Here is an 18,399-nt window from a genome sequence, read left to right as displayed (position 1 = left end):
ACACATGTCAGACAATGATTTAAATATGCACTAGATGACTGACAGGGTGGTGCTGTTTTGAAGCCACCGCACCTCCATCTTGGCACTCTCCCACCGGTGTACATTTTTTGGGGGAGCTATAGAAATCCATTTATTAAAGTCTACATTTATTTTGCCATGTTTATTATATTCCATATAAATCAAATCACATTTTATTGGTCACATACACATATTTATCAGATGTTATTGCGGATGTAGCGAAATATACATCAATGCATACTTTTAAATGATATTATGTGATATGTAATATATAAAAACATTTTCCTTAAAGTATAATTTTTAGAAAGTTCTAACGTTACAGCCCCCACTACACAAAATATTTAAATACATGGAATTCTTTCCTTGAAAAATGAAATTAAAATACTGTAGAAATCCATTCATTCCCATGAAGGGCTGCTTCTGGGGAGTGCCAATATAGGCGACAACATTTGCAATCCAGGGTTTATGTACATCATTAATGTCGTCGGTTTGTGTAAAGTTCAGGTAACGCTCTTGCGACCTCTACTGGTTTCATTAGGTCATAACACCATGGTGCACGAATTATTATGCCATTTATGTATAATACCTCTAGTATATCATCAATGATGGGTATGGAAAGTGTTTGGCTGGGGTATTTGATTAATCTGAAGAGAAAGTAGTTGGAAGCTATCCACAATAAAATCGTATTACCATGCTTAAACCTAGGCTGTGTTCAATAGTAATTGATCAAACAGAGTAGTCTAGAAGTTACAGAAAAAAAATGTATTCCCGAAAATATAAATTATATGCGGGAATATTGCCTAATTGGCCTATTTAAAGGTGTAGTTCACACAAATTACAAAATGACACATTGGTTTCCTTACCCTGTAAGCAGTCTATGGACAATGTATGACAGCAATCCGTGCTTTGGTTTCAAGTGGAGGCTGCAGAGGAGAGGACAAACCATGTGTTTGATGTATTTGATACCATTCCACCTATTCCGCTCCAGCCATTACCACAAGCCCATCTTCCCCAGTTAAGGTGCCACCAACCTCCGGTGTTTGGTTTTATTTCCCTGGTTTCCAAATGCTAATGTTTCAGTATTGTGGCACAAATCTCATTAAAATCATGGAGAACTAAGCTAGCCGTTTCACATCCTTTACATGTGCATCATGTACAAATCATACAAAGTATAAAAATTGTATTGTGAAGTTTATCAAAGTCACTTATAGATTATTTCAACATGATGCGCAAAAAAATGCTAATAGTCCCATGGCTTGAATGGGATTTGTGCCACAAATGCATTTAGAAACAATGTCAGGTAAACTAACTATCCAAAGCATGGATTGCTGTCATACCTTGTCCATAGACTACTTATGGAAAATAATGAGTAATTTTGTAATTTGGGTGAACTATCCCTTTAAATGCTAGGCAACTAAATAGATAGGCCTCTTGAAGCCTATACCAACATTTAGATTTCTCGGTTCTCTGTACTTCATTCTGTCAGTGACAGGGCTGTGTTTCGACCAATATTGCTTTTGGAATTAGATCCCAAAAAGGGTAACCAACATAAGGTGAATAGTACACACCAATACGTAAAATAGTACACATCAATCCAATAACAAACACGTAACATGAAACAAAACTTTTACTGTAGGCTATAGACACAATTTCTCACTAATTATTTTCATCCCAAGAAAGTCACATATAAGACTGCTTGAAATACACACGTTGCTGTTTTTTTGTACATTCAATTATTACATTAAATTATTAAATGGTATGTTTCTCAAATACATTAAAGGGAAAGTGCGATAGGAACTAAATATTATCCTACTGACAGTTCCTATCGTACTTTCCCTTTAATGTTTTTTTTAGCAACATACCCTTTAATAACTTACCTGGACACACCTGAATTTCCACCCACTGAAAGTTGTTACACAATAACAATAGAAGTAGGAAAACGATGTAAGAGACATTCCATCAAATTCCCAAATTCATTGTTTGATAATCGTTGAGGTTAGGTGAGTATTACACTTTTATGTATTTTCCGTTGTGTTTTCTAGCTTTGTTTAACTAGCAGTCTTCTTGCGTGGCGGAAAGCACACCATTTTTATCTAGTGCGCTGGTATGAGAAACTTCCGTGTTTTGATATGGAGTGCGCTTTGAAGGTCTGTACAACATTTGTCTGGACAGTTAACACATTCAGGCAACTTTATAACTCTATTTGTATATCAAATATTTTTTATTTAGTGGTTTTCTATTGCAAGAGTATTTTCTTCGGTAGTCATGCGTAAATAGGGCTTTTATTTTCTTCGACTACTCAGCACAGGCCATAATGAGATGCATTGGGCGGAGCTTTGTTGGCAAGGGGCAGGGAGGGATTCTACTTGTCTTATCGTTCTTGGCTTACCTTACCTGTCGTGGAAAAATTTCAACTTTAGAGACTATTGTTTGATTAATGATACTAGAATGCTGTCTGGAGTTACATCTTTTCGGGTTTGGGGCATCAGCTATTGCGTGGGAGGACATGTATGACCTACAGAATGTGCACTCTGTAAATGTACTTTTCTTTGTAGGTGAAGAGCTGTTTACCATCAAACCAATAGAGCTGGGACACAAAGAAAGAAACAGACAATGTGATGTGACTTCAGTCAAAGTAAAAACACTCAATCAAGCATAAGACTCACTGACAGATTCACCAAGACAAACGGACTGGAGACATTGAACACCTAAAAATAAAACAATGTCTGAGATCCTGCCGTTAAACCTGGAGCTGCTAGAAGACAGCCCCTCCAAAACCAGCGGGGTGACTGCTGAACCCCAACCCCCAACATGGCGGGAAGAGGAGAAGGTGATTAAAGAATTGGGGGAAGATTTGGAAAAGAGGGGGGAAGGAGTGGTGGAGGAAGATGAAATGGTTAGTTCGGCTAAATTGGAGCCTACCACTCTGCAATGGCCAGGTGACAGGGATGTAGAGAAAACTACAAAGAACAGAAGTGCATTGACTGCAAAAGAAGATAAGGGAAGGGGAAAGGGGGATGACCCTGAGGAAGAACGGAAGAGTGTGTACTCCATGTGCACCTCTCTTCAAGAAGGAGAAAGGCAGATGGAGAGTGAGAGAGGGCTGGGTTTGAGAACAGAGGAAGAATGGATGGGGAGAGAGGTGCAGGACCCAGGGCTGTGTAAGATAGGGAAGAAGGTGCAGGTAGAGATAGAGGTGGAAGATGATATGAACTATTTGCCTGAGAAGGCAGCGCAGGTCTTCAACCCATCCGTCACCATCCTACACTCCTCTAGTGCTCCAACGTCTCCCAGCGGAAGGGAGGTATTCTGGGATGTGGACGCAGAGAAGAGCTGCCTCCTCATTCCCCAGGGAACCCCACCTGATGGCTACTACCACGACTGGCCAGTGGAGGGGGGGTCCTCAAAATGTAAAGAAATGCACTAACATGTCATCTTTCTGTCTTTTGGCCTCCAACCTCTTTCTCTCATTGTCTGTCTTTCTCTTTGCTAGTTTCTCCCCTGTTCATTCAGCCACTGTGGTTCTGCTCAAATAGTTTTGCGAGTGCAAATTCATCCTTCCCCTTCTCCCTTATTTGAGGTAATCAGATCTATAAGTGGTAATGTTTACATGAGTATTTCTGTCCTCTGAAGTAAAAAGAAAGCTAAGTCTCTCCTTTCCTCTCCCCTCCAGGTGGTTGTGACTGTGCCAACAGGGATGCTCTCAAAGTGGGGGTGTCTGTGTTCACCGCAGCTCTGATTTTCCCCCTCCTAGTGTGGGGGGGCTATGTCTTCCTGCCTTTTGATGCCCCACTGCTGGACAGTGCCCCCCTAAGGCTGGTCTACACACTGCGCTGCTCTGTCTTCGCTGTGGTGCCCATCATACTGGGTGAGTGGCTCATTGGTCATTCAGCAGATGTTCTTTACCAGAATTACTCCGGTGTGAACAGCAAGGTGGGTTGAACAACAACACTAACATCACAAGCTAACACTTGTGTTGTCCTCCCAGGCTGGTTGGTGCTGGGTGTCTCCAGGATGCGGTTGGGGGATGTGAAGCCGCTGCGTGAATTGGAGGCCAGGGAAGTGGGTGTGCACCGGCGCTATGTGGATGACTCCGTCACCCTCTTTCTGCTCTACTTCCTGCAGCTGGCTGTAATGGCGCCCTACCTGAGCCAGGACCTGCTCAAACTAGTGCCCCTGCTCACCATCATCTTCGCCTTCGGCAGGTAAAGAAACAGCAATGCAGAAAAAAAATATTTTATTATCACATACACCAGAGAGATGCAGTGAAATCTATTGTCCAATTTCAGTGCCCAGTCAGTCATATCCCTATATGGCATGTGATCTCAATATAAGGCAGTCTGGGCAGACTATAGAAATGACTGCATCTGTCTAATGTACATCTCTCCTCTGTGCCAATAGGCTGATGTACTGGGTGGCAGCTGCACTGGGCAGCAGTGTTCGGGGCTTTGGCTTCGGCCTGTCCTTCCTGCCCACTGTGGCCATGCTGGGTGCCAATCTCTACTTCATCTTCACCATGGATGCTGGGGGCACCATCTTTGCCCAGGATGTGATGCACCAACAAGACCAACCCTCAGCCTCCCGCCAGAGGTTCTGGGGATAGGAGGATGGAGGAAAGGCTGAAGAAATGCAAGGATGGGGAAGAGGGACAGGATCTGTTTTACCAACTGGTAGAATTTAACTTTCAAAGGGTTACTATGTAAACTGTAGTGGATTGTGCTAGTGTGATTTTTAAACCACACTGATGATGTGTAGAATAGACTGAGCAGTGGTAGTTAGTGATAGAGCTTATAAAAACAGTTTTTGGTTAAAGTTTCTATGTTATAATTCATTTTCTTGCATGGCATTATACCGTCACTTTGGTGAAACGGTAGAATGCATTCTGTAAAAGATCTGCTAATCGACAGAATGACTGTTAAGTACCATGGAATAATGTTAAAATCACAATTGTCGGTTCAATGCAGAGTTAATGAAAATAGTTTGTAGTTCCACACAGAATTGTGCCACTTGGGGAAGTGTCTACAATAACCAAACCATTGCCTTCCTCAGAAATATCTAGCTAGGCCTGCTGCAGACAAATAGTTTGCTGAACTGTACTGTTTGGTTTGACAATTATCTGTACTTGAGGCATCCTGTAATCTATTGTTTTGCATTTGGTTGTGAATCTGGTATTGCAGGCTAATAACATTAATTGCATTGACATTTGGTACCTAAAATCAGGTTTATAGAGAGAAACTAAGACTTCCTCTAGACCTTCTAGTCAATCAATTCCTTTTTGAAAATGTTCAATACAACCAAACACAAAATCATGTTCTGTGATAAGGTCATCGACTACTGAGTGGACATTTTGTCTCATAATTTCATTACTGTATTGCCTTTTAAAAGGACGTCCACACATGAGCAATGCCATGTCATTATAAGAGCTAACAAATCATTTAAAGATAATTGATTTAGTACAAAGATTTTGATATTGAGAACCATTTCATTATTGGAGAAGGTGGATTGCATGGCTTTTTGTGCCCCCAAAAATGGCAACCTTGTTATAGAAATCAAACCCGTCCAACAAAAACAAACCTACCTGCACAGGTGGCCCAACCTCCATGCCTTCATCTCTGAAAACAAATCCTTTCACAATACAGCACAGCTCTGTAAGAGTGATTGTGAATGGAGTTATTGTATTTTAAAATAGACCTATTTTAAAATGTAATGTATGAAATCTGATTTTTAGTGTAGGCATAGACTATGAAATGTATAACTACGCTGATTTCTTTCTACGTTTCCAAGTCAACTTTAGCTAATAACAAGCGGAAACAAATTGTAGAGTCTATTTCATGTCTATCATTGTCTTTTCTTATGATTTTCTTTTAACTTTTTATATATTTTTACAAATAATTTATATGTAACAAGTTATGTTTTTATTGGGTTTTCATTTGCTTCATTAGTGAAGCTGACACATTTTTATTGGTATGAAAGCCTTTTAGTGGCTAATAAAAATTAGCAAGCATTTAAGGAAGGTCTTTGTGCATTACAGTTGTTCTGAATGGGCACCTGTTTTTGGACTGTGTTATTGCTGTGTTCGTGACCAAGTGGGAAGGTGGTATTTATCACATACAACTCGGGGAAATCCACTTGAACACCCATCCAACTCGTAATTACTAGTGGAAAACCATAGAGATAGTTAGAGGACACAACATGGTATCGGTCCAATTATGGCATCTGTGAGAGCATGGGCTGCGCCCTCGAGGCCATCTCCATTTTGAAGTAGTACATTTTCTTCTACTCCTACGAGCTGGTTAACAAACTGAAGGGTGAATTCATGCAACCTGGAGTGTGTTGTTTGAACAGGTATAAAGCCAAAGTTGGCAATTTACTGTCCACCTGCAGTTATGAAATGTTTGCTCACAAGTGTAACTCATTGGCTGATCCCTCCTGATGACCTGGATGGAAATATATAATCTTTCCTTAACCAGTAGGAAGTCCCACCCAGTTGACTACTTCAAAATGGTGAAAATCCTAATGGCGCTGCCCATGCTAAAACTTGCTTTTGGTCACAAGAGGCCTCCATCTCTGTGGGAAACTCGTCTATCACCCCTGATCACAGACATCACCCACATTCTGACCTTGATAACAGCATTTTCGGCAGTTAAATGTAACATAACATTATAAAAAAGTTATCTATTGATGTGTTTTTTGAAAACTATAATTTGTTTGCATGCATGATAGCTGTACGTTTAGTTTATGGTTGACGCAGCTTGTTGGCCATTAGCCATCCGGCGTTTGTCAACGAGTTCAAAGCATGTGAATGCATCCAACTGGTATTTACAACGCCACAACTGGTAATTACCACCTTCCCACTTGGTTATGAATGGAGCAAATTGCTATGTTCAAAACAACTGGGAACTCTGTAAAATACGAGGTTAAATCATGTGATCAGGGATCTTCACTTCAGAAAGTCAGAGCTCTAAAGAGGCCCGAGTTGGATGACCGATAAAAAAAAGTTTTCCTTGTTGGAGCTTGTTTTTTTCCGAGTTCCGAGTTGTTTTGAACGGTCGGAAGTCGGAGATTTCCGACTTCCCAGTTGTTTTGAAGACGTCATAACATCGAGCATATGAGATAGGACTACACTTTTCGACTGAACTAACGGCTCCCATTTTTTGTCGGATGTCAAATATTGTTCACATCCACCCAAACTTCTCGTTTATTTATTGGTCTGGCCACAGGGAAGTCTGGGTTCTGAATTACAAGAAAGCAACCCCTTGCACGTCAGTTTCAAAGTAGGCCTATCTTATCTGTACCCCAGGGGTATTTACCACTAAAGTTATCGAAGTGAAAGGGTCAAGACGAGTAAAATATGGCAGCTGCGCCAGCTAGAAGAAAACACGGAGCGTGTCTGCTTCGAATCAAAGAAAATTGTCCATTGCGGAAATTTAGGAAAAACAGGTGTTACGGTAAGAACGTGATTGTTTTCAAGAATTGATGGATACAAATATATAGCCTATACAAATGCATACAATTAACCTATAGACGAATTATACCACCCAGGAAGTTAGGTTGAAGTGGACACTTCATAGATCCCTGTCGGCCTTGCACTGTGAATTTGACAGTAAAATGTCTATTGAATTTGTTTGGTGGGCTCTATAGGCCTAAATGCTATAGCCTGATAATACATTGGGGGTAGGCCTATTATAAATAATATAACATTTTAAAGTTTTATTTACTGTAAAAGCTATACTATAAAATGTGTATATCAAGGGAGCAATTTTTTGCTAGGGAACGATTTTTCCACAGGCAAACACGTTTATAATAGTGCTGAAGGAATAACATTATAGAAGATAAACATTACATCATTTGTTTACCAGTATACATTTTATGTCAATATAAACATAAACAATGGAGTAGTATGTCCTATTATGATAAGACTACTGTACTTAAGACTACTGTATCAAATTATGAATAATAAGTAATATTCTTCCAAATTAAGGGGTAGGCTATATTGCCTTAGTTGAAATGACTGGAAATCTGGCTGTGGCTTTAAAATAAGTAGTCAGTGTTGTTAACTGCCAATGCTGATGCTCCTCCATTATTTGCGATGGTTTTGAGGAAGTTGGGGGCCAATGTAGCAAGGCAACATTTAGTCCCAACGTATCATGCGGTTGCTTAAGACTTGTCCATCAGGATTGGCATACCTGTTCGAAAGTAACAGCACTAGTCTACGCCTACACCTCAACACCTCCTGTCAAGTACTTTAGGTGCACTTGCTGTCAAGAGCTGGGTGCCCAGGTTGTGTGCATGTCAGCAGTGTAAAAAAGGCTTACTGCCTGCTTCCTGCTCTCCTTCAGCTGGACTGATCTGACAATAATTTGAAGTACAATTGTTTAAGCTAACTTCTGAAAATTGCTTTCACCAGTCCAGTTATTTCACATCAGTGCAGATGAAGGAAATTAGATAAGGAGAGGAAATCACTTCAGAGTATTGATACTTGTCTTTTAAAATGTTCCTTTTGGCAGATGTTACAGCCACATCTTCGGCTGGTGGTGGGGTGTGTTGGGGAGACTTCAGTAAGCACCCCATTTCTGCATCCAAAACCGGACCTATCAACACCATCTATGTAGAGCCCCTCCCTCCCTCCTATCAGTCTATTCACCGTCCCCACCAATCACAGGACCCCATTGGTAAGACCATTAAAACACTTGTATGGCTATCTTTCCAAATGTCTTGTTGAATGGTCTCCAAAGGCTAATATTTAACTGACCTCCTTTATCAGGAGCCTTGATATGGTAGTTACTGGTTATTATTAGAAGTTACCTCTCTCAATCTCTCTGATAATCCTATTATAAATGGGAGCAATATTTTGGGAACATTGCTCTCACCTCTGCAGCTTGTCAGATCAGTGATTGTTTTGTTGAAGTAAGGAAGAATGTATGCTATTGGGAAGTGCTTCACAGAGCCATACACTGAGTATACAAAACATTAAGAACAACTGCTCTTTTCATGACTCACTTATAAACCATGCGAATGTACAAAATAGACCCCACAAATCACAAATCAAATTTGATTTGTCACGTGCACCAAATACAACAGGTGGAGGGAGACCTTACAGTGACATGCTTACTTACAAGCCCTTAACCAACAATGCAGTTTTGAGAAAAAAATGTGTTAAGTATTTACTAAAATAAACTGAAGTATTTTTAAAAAAAAGGCCTATGTTACCTCATGAGTATGAAACCATCACAGAGAAGGTGAGTAATTTATTATGCAATGATTCTGGAAATGAAACATGCGTGTGCCAGTTTTCACACAAAAGTTGGCATTTATAAAAACTGAACTAGACATGAAAATGTGCTCACCTTCCCTCAAACCTTAGACCATGCGTAAGCACAGTTTCTAGTGGTTGAAGTACTGCATTGCAAGCAGGCAAGTAGATTAGTATTTTCTGCAAATGGAGGATATGAACAGGTTAAACAGGTTAATAACAAGATACAATCATTTGCCATTAGTGAGAAGAGAAATCTATTTAGTTTGTTTTTGCATTTGAAAATAATTAGAAATAGCCATTTATTTCCAAAGCTATTATTTATTTAATTTCCATGATCATTGCATAATATATTCCTCACCTTTTCTGTGATGTTTACATACTCATGAGGAAGCATAGGCCTACAACAAGGATACCATTCATCTCATCTCTGGTTTAATTGGACCCACTTCATAGTAGTAAATAGATAAGCAATTTCAAGTATTTTGCTCTATGCCATCTGATCTGAAGCGCAGTTTATTAACGGTGGAACAGGCAGTTGGTTGTAGGTTACTTCTGAATACTGTACTTTCACATTTCTCGAGGAGACAATATTGCAGTTATACGCAATCCATATTTTCATAACCATTGCAGAATAAATGTGCAGAATAAATGCAGAATAATTGCAGAATAAATGTAAATAAACCTTTTCTGGCCATGATGGGTTCATATTCCCGAAGTAGCCAGAGCCTACAACAAACTACCACGCGCATTTCTAATTTAATTGACCCTTCGCTAAGCCCCGCCCCAGAAAATTTGGGCAAACATATTTAATCTCTCCCTATCCCAGTGCGCTTTCCCCACATGCTTCAAGATGGCCACCATTGCTCCTGTAACCAAGAAAGCAAAGGTAACTGAACTAAATGACTATTGCGCCCTGGTGGGACATCTGTCATCAGGAAGTGCTTTGAGAGACTAGTCAAGGATCATATCGCCTTGCTTACCGCCCCAATAGATCCTCAGACGATACAATCGCTATCGCCATCGCACTGCACAACGCCTTATCCCATCTGGACAAGAGGAATACCTATACAAGAATGCTGTTCATTGACTATAGCTCAGCATTCAACACCATAGTACCCTCCAAGCTCATCATTAAGCTCAAGGCCCTGGGTCTGAACCCCGCCCTGTGCAACTGGGTCGTGGACTTCCTGACTGGCCGCCCCCGTGTTGATCCTCAACACAGGGTCCCCACAAGGGTGCGTGCTCAGCCTCCTCCTGTACTCACTGTTCACCCATGACTGCGTGGCCACGCATGCCTCCAACTCAATCATCAAGTTCATAAAGTTTGCAGACGACACAACAGTAGTAGGCTTGATTACCAGCAATGGCGAGACAGCCTACAGGGAGGTGGTGAGGGCTCTGAGAGTGTGGTGCCAGGAAAATAACCTCTCACTTAACGTCAACAAAACAAAGGAGCTGATCGTGGACTTCAGGAAACGGCAGAGGGAGCACCCCCCTATCCACATCGATGGGACAGCAATGGAGAAGGTGGAAAGCTTCAAGTTCCTCGATGTACACACCACTGACAAACTGAAATGGTCCACCCACACAGACAGTGTGGTGAAGAAGGCGCAACAGGCTGAAGAAATTTGGCATGGCACCAAAAACCATCACAAACTTCTACAGATGCACAATCGAGAGCATCCTGTCGGGCTGTATCACCGCCTGGTACGGCAATTGCACCGCCCGCAACCGCAGACCTCTCCAGAGGGTGGTGCGGTCTGCCCAACGCATCACCGGGGGCAAACTACCTGCCCTCCAGGGTACCTACAGCACCCAATGTCACAATAAGGCCAAAAAGATAATCAAGGACAACAACCACCCAAGTCACTGCCTGTTCACCCCGCTATCATCCAGAAGGCGAGGTCAGTACAGGTGCATCAAAGCTGGGACCGAGAGATTGAAAAACACTATCTCAAGGCCATCAGACTGTTAAATAGCCATCACTAGCACATCAGAGGCTGCTGCCTATATACATAGACTTGAAATCACTGACCACTTTAATAATGGATCACAAGTCACTTTAATGTTTACATATTTTGCATTACTCATCTCATATGTATATACTGTATTCTATTCTATTCTACTGTTCATCCATATATTTATATATTCTTAATTCCATTCCTTTACTTAGATTTGTGTGTATTGTTGTGAAATTGTTAGATATTACTTGTTAGATATTGCTGCACTGTTGGAGCAAGAAACACAAGCATTTCGCTATACCCGCAATAACAACATGTGTATGTGACCAATACTTTAAAAATATATATATTTTATGTATTTTTTAGTCGAGCCGTAGCAAATACGTGTATATACAGTGGGGAGAACAAGTATTTGAAACACTGCCAATTTTGTAGGTTTTCCCTACTTACAAAGCATGTAGAGGTCTGTAATTTTTATCATAGGTAGACTTCAACTGTGAGAGACGGAATCTAAAACAAAAATCCAGAAAATCACATTGTATGATTTTTAAGTAATTCATTTACATTTTATTGCATGACATAAGTATTTGATCACCTACCAACCAGTAAGAATTCCGGCTCACACAGACCTGTTGGTTTTTCTTTAAGAAGCCCTCCTGTTCTCCACTCATTACCTGTATTAACTGCACCTGTTTGAACTCGTTACCTGTATAAAAGACACCTGTCCACACACTCAAGCAAACAGACTCCAACTTCTCCACAATGGCCAAGACCAGAGAGCTGTGTAAGGACATCAGGGATAAAATTGTGAACCTGCACAAGGCTGGGATGGGCTACAGGACAATAGGCAAGCAGCTTGGTGAGAAAGCAACAACTGTTGGCGCAATTATTAGAAAATGGAAGAAGTTCAAGATGACGGTCAATCACCCTCGGTCTGGGGCTCCATGCAAGATCTCACTTCGTAGGGCATTAATGATCATGAAGGAGGTGAGGGATCAGCCCAGAACTACACAGCAGGACCTGGTCAATGACCTGAAGAGAGCTGGGACCACAGTCTCAAAGAAAACCATTAGTAACACACTACGCCGTCATGGATTAAAATCTGCAGCGCACGCAAGGTCCCCCTGCTCAAACCAGAGCATGTCCAGGCCCGTCTGAAGTTTGCCAGTGACCATCTGGACGATCCAGAGGAGGAATGGGAGAAGGTCATGTGGTCTTATGAGACAATAATAGAGCTTTTTGGTCTAAACTCCACTCGCCGTGTTTGGAGGAAGAAGAAGGATGAGTACAACCCCAAGAACACCATCCCAACCGTGAAGCATGGAGGTGGAAACATCATTCTTTGGGGATGCTTTTCTGCAAGGGGACAGGACGACTGCACCATATTGAGGGGAGGATGGATGGGGCCATGTATCGCGAGATCTTGGCCAACAACCTCCTTCCCTCAGTAAGAGCATTGAAGATGGGTTGTGGCTGGGTCTTCCAGCATGACAACGACCCAAAACACACAGCCAGGGCAACTAAGGAGTGGCTCCGTAAGAAGCATCTCAAGGTCCTGGAGTGGCCTAGCCAGTCTCCAGACCTGAACCCAATAGAACATCTTTGGAGGGAGCTGAAAGTCTGTATTGCCCAGCGACAGCCCCGAAACCTGAAGGATCTGGAGAAGGTCTGTATGGAGGAGTGGGCCAAAATTCCTACTGCAGTGTGTGCAAACCTGGTCAAGAACTACAGGAAACATATTATCTCTGTAATTGCAAACAAAGGTTTCTGTACCAAATATTAAGTTCTGCTTTTCTGATGTATCAAATACTTATGTCATGCAATAAAATGCTAATGAATTACTTAAAAATCGTACAATGTGATTTTCTGGATTTTTGTTTTAGATTCCGTCTCTCACAGTTGAAGTGTACCTACGATAAAAAATTACAGACCTCTACATGCTTTGTAAGTAGGAAAACCTGCAAAATCAGCAGTGTATCAAATACTTGTTCTCCCCACTGTATATGTATTATTTGTATGGCACACGAGACTCCTGTCATCTCAGTGAACCAATCCATTGTGGAGGCCGAGACTCAAAGGCTCTGCATGGTCAATCCGGCTTCTGAAGTGGCCTTACAGCATTTACTGTGATGCAGCCTCTGCAGACATCAGGGCTTTCATACTTCATGGGCTTAGCGGAGCAGAGCTGTTGTCAAGGAAGTGAGTTAGTGTTTATACGGGACGTTCCGCGCCCAACTATCTTAAACCAATCATGTCACTACGCATTGTTACAAAATTTGAGAGGTGCACAGCGAAGTGAGGCCATACGTAGCCAATGTGATTTATATGATATTTATTTTTATCAGGATATTTTCTAATTGCAGGCTGCAATGTTTTTATTTGTTGGCTTTATGTAGGCTATTTTTACATAGTTGGCAATGGCAATAGAAGTTAACTTTTAGATTTGTATAATTTTCATTTAGATAGAATTTTGATTAACCACATGGCAATGATTTTGAGATATGAATATAAATGAAACTGTTTCACGAAAATGTGCATATGAAAACCATAACTGGCACGCAGATCGTTATTAGCATTCCACGTGAGAAATGTTGCCGACTCCTCGTGCAGAGCCTGTTTTGTTACATTGTTTGTTAGCTAACTCAGTCTTATTGACCACCGAACGTTGCGAAGACTGATAGCTAGCCAGTTAATATATATATATATATATATATTTGTTTTTATGTATGTTAGCTAGCTATGTTACCCATGTTATGAATACAACTCATCTGCTGTCGACATTAGGAGTCGATTTGAGAGCACTAGTTAGCTCCAAAAGTGGTTAGTAGCCTAACTTTGGCTGACAGTGCATTTAGCAATTGAAGCAATTGTAATGACAGTCCACTACAACAGACCAGAGAGTTTCTTGATTAGCAAGGTAGTCGGTGTTTAATTTCATTGTGTATTAAAAACACAGTTTGATATCATTGTGAGGGGATTTTGCCAGTAGAGGGGAATTGGGCTTCCCGGGAAAATTTTGTCCAGGGTTGCAACAGTAACTAAGAGGGGCGGGGTTGAGCAAAGGGCCAATTGGACCTATTAGATACGCTTTTATTTAAAGTATTTTGCTCAATGGATCAGGAAGGAAGCATGGTTTATAACATACAGGTGAACAGACTGTTGATATTTTTTATTGAAGTGTGTATGGCTACCACTGTAAGCAGACAATGTTTCAGAATTTGGGCAGTGCAGCATACATAAGCATAGGTTCGAGAAAAAGTCAATGCAAAAAATTCACAATTTGCAATTGTTGTCTTTCGTAAACTTTTTGTCTGTCGGATAGACTAGGCTTACAGCAAATGTCACTGCAAAAGTTTAACATTCTGCCGTCATCTACAAAGACATTTGATCAAGTTCGCTATTGCTATTTCCTTTAGAAGACTTCCTCGGGATAATTCTAATACTTCCTAAGTATACAGAATATAAGGGCTCTATTGTCACCATAAAAGGTGAATGGGCATTTTTCAGGCAAAATTTTTTGTATATTGTTTTTGATGTACTTTTTACCTCCTTTTCTCCCCAATTGGTAGTTACAGTCTTGTCCAATTGCTGCTACTCCCTTACGGACTTGGGAGAGGCGAAGGTCGAGAGCCATGCTCACTTAACACGGAAGCCAGCCACACCAATATGTCGGAGGAAACACCGTCCAGCTGGCAAATTCAGCTTGCAGGCGCCCGAAGTCAGCTCGCAGGCTCCTGACCCGCTACAAGGAGTCGCTAGAACGCGGTGCGACAAGGAAATGCCGACCGGCCAAACCCTACACTAACCCTGATGACGCTGGGCCAATTGTGCACCGCCTCATGGGTCTCCCAGTCACGGCCTGCTGTGACACAGCCTGGGGTCGAACCCGGGTCTGTAGTGACACCTCAAGCATTGCGATGCAGTTCTTTAGACCACTGAACCACTCGGGAGGCCTTTCAGACAGAATTGTAATGCTTGTTCACGTGCACATTTTCAGGACGGGTCTGATTTATAACAGAAACATGCACCAAGTTTATAAATCCCTATTTTTGTACGTGCTCAGTCTTTTCAGAAATGCCGCACACAGATATTTAGTGTGAAATTTACACAACGGTTATAAATGAGACCCATGTGAAAGCCATGATCCCTTAAATCCACTTCAATTAGTGTAGATGAAGGAGAGGTAAAAAAAAAAACATTTTTATGCCTTGAGACATGGATTGACTGTGTGCCATTCAGAGGGTGAATGGGCAAGACAACAGATTTAAGTGCCTTTGAATGGGGTATGGTAGTATGTGACAGGCGCACCGGTTTGTGTCAAGAATTGCAACACTGCTGGGATTTTCACGCTCAACAGTTTCCCATGTGTATCAAGAATAGTCCAGTACCCAAAGGACATCCAGCCAACTTGATACAACTTTTGGAAGCATTGGAGCGAGCATGGGCCAGCATCCCTGCGGAACGCTTTTGACACCTTATGGAGTCCAAGGAAGGTGTTTCTCATGTTTAGTATGCTCAGTTTACACTTTGTACTTCTCACATCACTGATCACGTCCCTTTTTCTGGCCCTCCACTGAGAGCAGCCGTGGATATGGAGGTGGTCCGACCCCAAGCTCCTATTACGGGGGTAATGAGTCTCCCCCCATCCTCTGTACTGGCTCCAGGGCCTCTGGTTCCCAACCTCCAGCCTGCCTACCAGCACAGACGCCTCCCCTCCGCAGCATCCAGTGAGGCCAGCATGGGTGAGTCAACACACTTAACAGCAGGTGCCGCAAGTTCATTTTTTCCCCCCTTTCCCGGTGTCAGACACAGGTGCGTAGGTTTTAAAAAGTCATATCTTGCTCAAAAAACTAAATCAAAGGATAAATACTCACACACTGTTGAAGAGTTTTGAAAAATTTAACAGATGCTAATACCTTCATTGCTTTGTAACTAACGTGCTGATTTCCTCTCCAGAGCTGGACAGCGGTGTCGACCCAGAGACTGGAGAGAGAGCCCAGAGATGACAACACTACTCTTCCGCTGTTTCTATCTGGCCTGATCCTGGAGATCTGGGTCAGATATATTCAGTGTTTCAGATACAATGAGTGTCTAGAACAGGTCAAGTGGTTTGGAACCTGGCTGTACAGACTATCCCAATGTTGTGAAATACTTTTCTCATCCCCTTTACATTGGTAGGTGAACAAGCTTTAAAAAGTATCCATCAGGGAATATGAGGGGACATTGTTTTTATTAGGGTGTATTCAGGCTTCTGGTACACTGCCATATGCTTCTATACAGGGCTGGGAAAGGCACAACTTGAAATGGCATTTAATTGCTCCCTTTTCTCATATTCTGAGCCATTGGCCAGATGAGTCAACAAAGAAGGCTCCCTTCATATAGCTTTGAATGGTCTTCTCAGGTCAGCGTATAGAGACGAAGCCCAGGAATCCATGCACTTGCACGGTCTGTTGACACGTACAGTACCAGTCAAAAGTTTGGACACACCTACTAATACAAGGGTATTAGTATTTTCTACATTGTAGAATGATAGTGAAGACAACTATGACATAACACATCGAATCATGTTGTACCAAAAGTGTTAACAAATCAAAATATCGTCACCCTTCGCCTTGACAGCTTTGCACACTGGAATGCTTTTCCAACAGTCTTGAAGGAGTTCCCACATATGCTGAGCACTTGCTGGCTGCTTTTCCTTCACTCTGCAGTCCAACTCATCCCAAACCATCTCAATTGGGTTGAGGTCAGGTGATTTTGGAGGCCAGGTCATCTGATGCAGCACCCCATCACTCTCCTTCTTGGTCAAATGGCCATCACACAGCTGGAGGTGTGTTGGGTCATTGTCCTGTTGAAAAACATGATAGTCCCAAACCAGATGGAATGGCGTATCACTGCAGTATGTGGTGATAACCAGCATGGCTAAGTGGGCCATGAATTTGAAACAATCACTGAGTGTCACCAGAAAAGCACCCCCACACCACTTCTTCCAAGCTTCACGGTGGGAACCACATGCAGAGAGATCTGTTCACCTACTCTGCGTCACAAAGACACGGCGGTTGGAACCAAAAATCTCAAATTTGGACTCATCTGACCAAAGAACATATTTCCACCTTTCTAATGTACATTGCTCATGTTTCTTGGCCTAAGCCAGTCTAATTGTCCTTTAGTGGTTTCTTTGCAGCAATTCGACCATAAAGGCCCGATTCACAGTTGATGTTCAGATGTGTACTTGAACTCTGAAGAATTTATTTGGGCTGCAATTTCTGAGGCTGGTAACTAATGAACATTTCCTCTGCAGAGGTAACTCTGGGTCTTCCTTTCCTGTGACAGTCCTAATGAGAGCTAGTTTCATCATAGGGCTTGGTTTTTGCAACTGCACTTAAAATGTACCATATTGACTGACCTTCATGTATTAAAGTAATGGACTGTCATTTCTCTTTGCTTATTTGAGCGGTTCTTGCCATAATATGGATTTATGACCACCCCTACCTAATCACAACTGATTGGCTCAAACACATTGAAACAAATTCCATAAAATGTTAAAAATAAAACACTTAAAGCAAACCTGTTTATTGAAATTCATTCTAGGGGACTACCTCATGAGGCTGGTTGAGAGAATGCCAAGAGTGTGCAAAGCTGTCAAGGCAAAGGGTAACGATATTTTGATGTACTACATGAGTCAATGTGTTATGTCATAGTTGTCTTCACTATTATTCTACAATGAAATAAAGAAAAACCCTGGAATGAGTAGGTGTCCAAACCTTTAACTTGACAAAAATACAGTCAAACAGTAAACAAAAAAAATAAGTAAACCATGACCTATTGCATGGTTTTATGACTTCCTTAAAGGCATATTCAACAGTCAGGGATGGGAGTTAACACCCAGATAAAAATAGAACCTTTTGACATAACCAGAAGTAATATTTTATCTGTACTCTTCACTCAGTTCTTGTTTTTCAATATGATGTGGTGAATTGCAATGTTTCTTCCCCCATGCATTTAACTTTAATAAAGCTGAAGACAATATTTTTTTATGGCGGTTGCTCATTGAGAAACGCAACCTTAAAGGCTCAAAAAAGTAGAACCTGTTTTCACTTTGACAGGGTCCTACAGTGCTATAAACAATACTCATGGTAGATACTTATTTAATCTGCCATGACAAGA

General features: G+C 41.5%; 2 protein-coding genes across 5 annotated transcripts; both read left to right on the top strand.

Annotated features, from left to right (window-relative positions):
* Window positions 1-1,864: 1,864 nt before the first annotated feature.
* Window positions 1,865-6,027, top strand: LOC110513558 (transmembrane protein 79). 4 transcript variants are annotated; one of them, XM_021593354.2, is made up of 5 exons: window positions 1,865-1,962; window positions 2,574-3,428; window positions 3,692-3,886; window positions 4,007-4,223; window positions 4,420-6,027. In XM_021593354.2, the coding sequence occupies exons 2-5, from the start codon at window positions 2,741-2,743 to the stop codon at window positions 4,619-4,621; spliced, it is 1,302 nt and encodes a 433-aa protein (XP_021449029.2). In that variant the 5' UTR covers window positions 1,865-1,962; window positions 2,574-2,740; the 3' UTR covers window positions 4,622-6,027. The 4 variants fall into 4 exon arrangements, with proteins under 4 accessions (XP_021449029.2, XP_036827820.1, XP_021449016.2 ...); XM_036971925.1 differs by having other exon boundaries at window positions 1,865-2,018; window positions 2,574-2,848; XM_021593341.2 differs by having other exon boundaries at window positions 1,865-2,018.
* A 946-nt stretch (window positions 6,028-6,973) lies between these two features.
* On the top strand, window positions 6,974-18,259 carry LOC118946878. Its single transcript, XM_036971926.1, has 4 exons — window positions 6,974-7,466; window positions 8,526-8,690; window positions 15,819-15,977; window positions 16,192-18,259. The coding sequence occupies exons 1-4, from the start codon at window positions 7,370-7,372 to the stop codon at window positions 16,239-16,241; spliced, it is 471 nt and encodes a 156-aa protein (XP_036827821.1). The 5' UTR covers window positions 6,974-7,369; the 3' UTR covers window positions 16,242-18,259.
* Window positions 18,260-18,399: the final 140 nt, after the last annotated feature.

Source organism: Oncorhynchus mykiss, chromosome 3 (assembly GCF_013265735.2).
Source record: "Oncorhynchus mykiss isolate Arlee chromosome 3, USDA_OmykA_1.1, whole genome shotgun sequence".
Classification (NCBI taxonomy): Eukaryota; Metazoa; Chordata; class Actinopteri; order Salmoniformes; family Salmonidae; genus Oncorhynchus; species Oncorhynchus mykiss.
Note: the sequence above shows the minus strand (reverse complement) of the source record. Positions and strands in the feature narration are given on the sequence as shown.

What these genes read in the sequence shown, in the direction of transcription:
- LOC118946878 (XM_036971926.1), top strand. Translation starts at nt 7,370, where the DNA reads ATGGCAGCTGCGCCAGCTAGAAGAAAACACGGAGCGTGTCTGCTTCGA. An exon ending in CCAATCACAGGACCCCATTG is followed by an intron (nt 8,691 to 15,818) that starts GTAAGACCATTA and finishes CACTGAGAGCAG; the next exon opens with CCGTGGATATGGAGGTGGTC. An exon ending in ATCCAGTGAGGCCAGCATGG is followed by an intron (nt 15,978 to 16,191) that starts GTGAGTCAACAC and finishes TTTCCTCTCCAG; the next exon opens with AGCTGGACAGCGGTGTCGAC.
- LOC110513558 (XM_021593354.2), top strand. Translation starts at nt 2,741, where the DNA reads ATGTCTGAGATCCTGCCGTTAAACCTGGAGCTGCTAGAAGACAGCCCC. An exon ending in GGAGGGGGGGTCCTCAAAAT is followed by an intron (nt 3,429 to 3,691) that starts GTAAAGAAATGC and finishes TCTCCCCTCCAG; the next exon opens with GTGGTTGTGACTGTGCCAAC. An exon ending in ATCATCTTCGCCTTCGGCAG is followed by an intron (nt 4,224 to 4,419) that starts GTAAAGAAACAG and finishes CTGTGCCAATAG; the next exon opens with GCTGATGTACTGGGTGGCAG.